The sequence below is a fragment of the Apaloderma vittatum genome, unplaced genomic scaffold (assembly GCF_000703405.1).
Source record: "Apaloderma vittatum isolate BGI_N311 unplaced genomic scaffold, ASM70340v1 scaffold18961, whole genome shotgun sequence".
Classification (NCBI taxonomy): Eukaryota; Metazoa; Chordata; class Aves; order Trogoniformes; family Trogonidae; genus Apaloderma; species Apaloderma vittatum.
The window spans coordinates 15,331-19,364 of NW_009698878.1; the positions used below are offsets into that span (position 1 = coordinate 15,331).

The window sequence follows — 4,034 nt, forward strand, 5'->3', positions numbered from 1 at the left end:
ACTCTTTCCACAGTATGGTTGTATCTAGGAGGTGAAAAAAACAGTCGAAAAACTTCCCAGTGACTGAAGTATTCTACTTAAATTGCGTAGTAATTAAATGACACTGAGTATATCATGTAGTATTGTATTATTTTTTCATTGGTTTCTTCAGCATAATTTATTGCTTTCCTCCTCTTTCGTGCAGCTCTCAAGAGACAGAGTTTGTACAGCAGCCCTTTCAGTGCGGTCAGTTATGGGAGCTCCTATAGTCCCAATACTAGTAGCCCCTACAGCAGTGGTTTTAACTCTCCCTCCTCAACACCAGTGAAATCTGCTTTAGTGAAACAGCTCATACCTCCTGGTACCTCAGGTAAGCATTTATACGACTGTCTGGGGTCTCCCCTCCTCCTCTTCCTTTCACATTTGGCTTGAACTAGAGTGAGAACAACACCAAAACCTTGTCAATCTTTTGTAAGATGTCCACATCATGCAGTGTTTCAGCTTTTCAAGAAACATGTTTTTACAGACTTTTTGGCATGAGATGCACTTAAAAGGTTTTCTCTGGATGCCTGTGTTCCTAAAATCACTGATAAATATTAGCAGTTAGACCAAAACATGTAGTTCTGTAGAGTCTCAGCAGATGTAAATGGTCTCAAGAACTGGCCCTGTGATTGACTGGGTTGTAAGTTCCATGGTAGGTGTTGAAAGGTTAGGTGTTGGTAGTAGGAAAGTCTTTGCAGCTACCCTATTCCTCTTTAACTGGAACATTTGGTATGCAATGTATCCATCAGCCCTTCTGAGATGCGAATATAAGGAAGCAGTGTGTGTTTTAATTACAGGTACTCTGTGAAGCTTTGCAGTCATCAATGTAAACACGAACTTCTGGCAATTTTCTGCCTTTATTCTGTACCATAGACACTTCCTTTGCATCAGAAAAATTGATGCCTGGAACGTCTCTCTACTCTGAAGTCAGAACGTTGGCTTATTATGTATCCTATAACTTAGGTTAGCTTGCAGGGAAGATGAAGAGACATCGCATTGGCAGTCCAACTGTCTGTAGTTTGCTGGGGACTTGCGAAGTGAAGCCTGCACAGTATATTCACCTGAGTCATTACCCAGGGTTTGCTTTAATTGATGTAGCTCTGCTCTGCGTTATGTGCTACAATGCTGTAGCTGCCTGCAGGACAGAGAGATGAGGTGTAACTGGCACTGCGATGTCAGCCGGAAGGCAGGAAAGAGGATTTCAGGTGTGTTATAGTTTAGCAAAGGTATGCACATAGAACAAGTGGTGTTTTCAGGTAGACTCTGTTAAGCATTACACACTGAATCAGTGTTCATTGGTTCAAAAAGTCCATGCTGTCAGGAAAGATACAGTCAAGCTTATGTCTTATAAGGTCACATGCAGAGACAAGAATAAAAACGCACATGGAACCAGTACGCAGTTGCTCTTTCTGCAAGAGCTGTGTAGACTTCATAGCAGTTGAAACTTGGTACTGGGAGACCAGGTTATATGTCATTAATTTGTTTTGCCACCGTTATAATCATTGTATCAAGGTGCTCATTTTTAGAAGGTAATGGATAGCTAAGCTCTGCTTGTGCGAATTATGTTTTCAGCCTCGGTTTGCTATCAAATGTTTAAAATTGTCAGACTTAGTGGCTTAGTCACCACCATATTGGTGGTTCTTTTACTAGGAAAGGAAATAGTTTGCCTTTTTTGCCCTTTTGTTTTTTTGGTAACATTTCCTATTACTTCATTTTATTTCTGTAGGTCATCTGAAAAGTTCAGCAGATAGAAATCCTCCGCTAAGTCCACAGTCCTCTCTGGACAGTGAATTAAGTGCATCAGAAATGGATGAAGACTCTATTGGGTCCAATTACAAGCTAAATGATGTTACAGATGTGCAAATTTTAGCACGAATGCAGGAGGAAAGTAAGTATTGTCCGTCCTGAAAATTAAGTGGAGCTGTTTTGGTTTTTTTATTTTTTTAACTTTTTAAAAATAACTACAGTAGCAAAAAAAGGAATGGAGAAATGGATGTAGATTCTAGTAGGGATAGGCAAATGTAGTTCTCCTGAGAAGGCTGGCTAAGGACTTCTGCCTCCAGGTTAAGGAAAGGAAGTTGCTGTGCAGAAGTACTCTTTAGGAACAGTAGACAGAAGAAATGCTGGAGAGAGTAGGAATTCACAGCATATAGTATACTCTAAAAGGATGAGACTGCTGCTTGCCAACACTCTTCTCAGGGCATATGTGCCTTCACGATATAATACAGTCCTGTTGACGTAAGTGCTTAGATCACCAAAATGTAAAGTCAGTATCATAGAATGGCCTAGGCTGGAAGGGACCTTAGAGATCATTTAATCCAACCTCCCTGTCATGGGCAGGGACGCCTCTCAACTAGATCAGGCAACACATGGGGACCGAGCAGGGATCGAGCCCACAACCCTGGTGTTATCAGCACCACGCTCTAAAAGACTGAGCTAACCAGCCCCTGTATGGCAAAGGATAGTTAAGAAAAGCACCTATGTAGATGTCTCTTACTATAGATGTAGTCAAGACTTTGCCTTTTTGTCTCTCTGAGGCTGCAGAAAGTGGTAGTTGTTACAGTTACCTAAGTAAATGATCTCGAGACCTTTTTCCTGAGTACCCCTATCAGTAAAAAGAAAACCCCTGAATGCTCAATACGTGTATATTTTTTAAACAATTTTTAACAAATTACTATAGTAATATATCACGTACACAAAGCCACACAAATGTATGCAAATAAAAATTTTAGAAGGATGAGATAAAATGAAATAAATGCTATTTTAAAACCCTTCCTTTATTAGCAGTTCAGAATTTTCTTCCTGTACCCCAGTAGATTCTTTTGTGTACCCCCTGGGGTACATGTACCACTGGTCTAACAACTCTGGCTTCTCTAGGGGTAGCTTATCGTACAGCTTTTTTGTTACACCTACTCATACGCTGTAAGAGATGTTTTGTTGTGGCTGCTGTAAATGTCAGGGGATGTTACATGATGTCATGGTTAAGGTGTAGCCGGTGTTGCCAGTATCCAGCCTGGGAGGGGAGATGAACAAGCGCACAACACGCCTGTACTGATGATTGCTGTAGCAGGAAAAGGAATGAGCTCACTTACTTATTTCAAGACATTATCAGCTGGTAGATAGTTTTTTTGCTACCAATCTGGAATGAATATAATGCCTCAAATAAAAGGAGTTAAGGTGTGTTAAATCTGAGTTTGAGCACCGGGTAGATACTTGTATGCACCGTCTGCTTTGAACCATTTGTGGACTGGAAGAAAGTAAACAGCGTTCTCTGTTGTCAGGCCTCCGGCAAGAGTACGCAGCAACTGCTTCTCGGCGTAGTTCTGGTTCTTCCTGCAATTCGACAAGGCGAGGCACGTTCAGCGATCAGGAGCTCGACGCGCAGAGCTTAGAAGATGAAGAAGATGGCACACATCACACGGTGCACCCAGCTGTTAGCAGGTTCTCGCCGTCACCCCGCAGCTCTCCCTGGCCTTCGCCAAAACAGTCTCCAAGGAATTCACCTCGCTCCCGATCGCCTGCTCGAAGCATAGAATACAGCAGAGTGTCCCCCCAGCCTATGATTAGCCGTTTACAGCAACCTCGCCTTTCCCTTCAAGGCCACCCTACAGATCTGCAGACTAGCAATGTCAAAAGTGAAGGTAAAAAGCTCAAATTTATTACATAAATAGTTGTGTAGTTACTGTAAAAGGATTTTGGTCAGTGTGCAGTGCTAGAACTATGGGCCTGTGTAACATCATGGAATAATCTCGGGGTTACTGAAGAAAAAAGCAGAGCAAGCAAAGCGTAAATTCTGCTGGGAGATCCTTACAGTCAGATGAGTTGATAGGTTTATATTTATATTTCTTTTAGATGTTATCCAGCCACTCTGGATGTCACCGAGTTTTGAGGTGACACAGTTCTATCTTTGGCAGGCAAATGCACTAAAATAAAGCAGAGCCCAAAGGAAGCTATCAGTCACCAGTAGGGTTAGGCCTTGCCGGTGACAGAACAGAATGTAGAGAAAGCAATTG

At 42.0% G+C, this 4,034-nt stretch overlaps 1 protein-coding gene across 1 annotated transcript in view; it reads left to right on the plus strand.

Annotated features, from left to right (window-relative positions):
* Positions 1–4,034, plus strand: part of SLAIN2 (SLAIN motif family, member 2) — a 24,180-nt gene that overhangs the window by 6,155 nt on the left and 13,991 nt on the right. Inside the window, exons 2-4 of the mRNA XM_009878191.1 lie at positions 185–349; positions 1,748–1,909; positions 3,303–3,662. Of these exons, the coding sequence (XP_009876493.1) occupies positions 185–349; positions 1,748–1,909; positions 3,303–3,662 (687 nt within the window). The remainder of the gene's footprint in view (positions 1–184; positions 350–1,747; positions 1,910–3,302; positions 3,663–4,034) is intronic.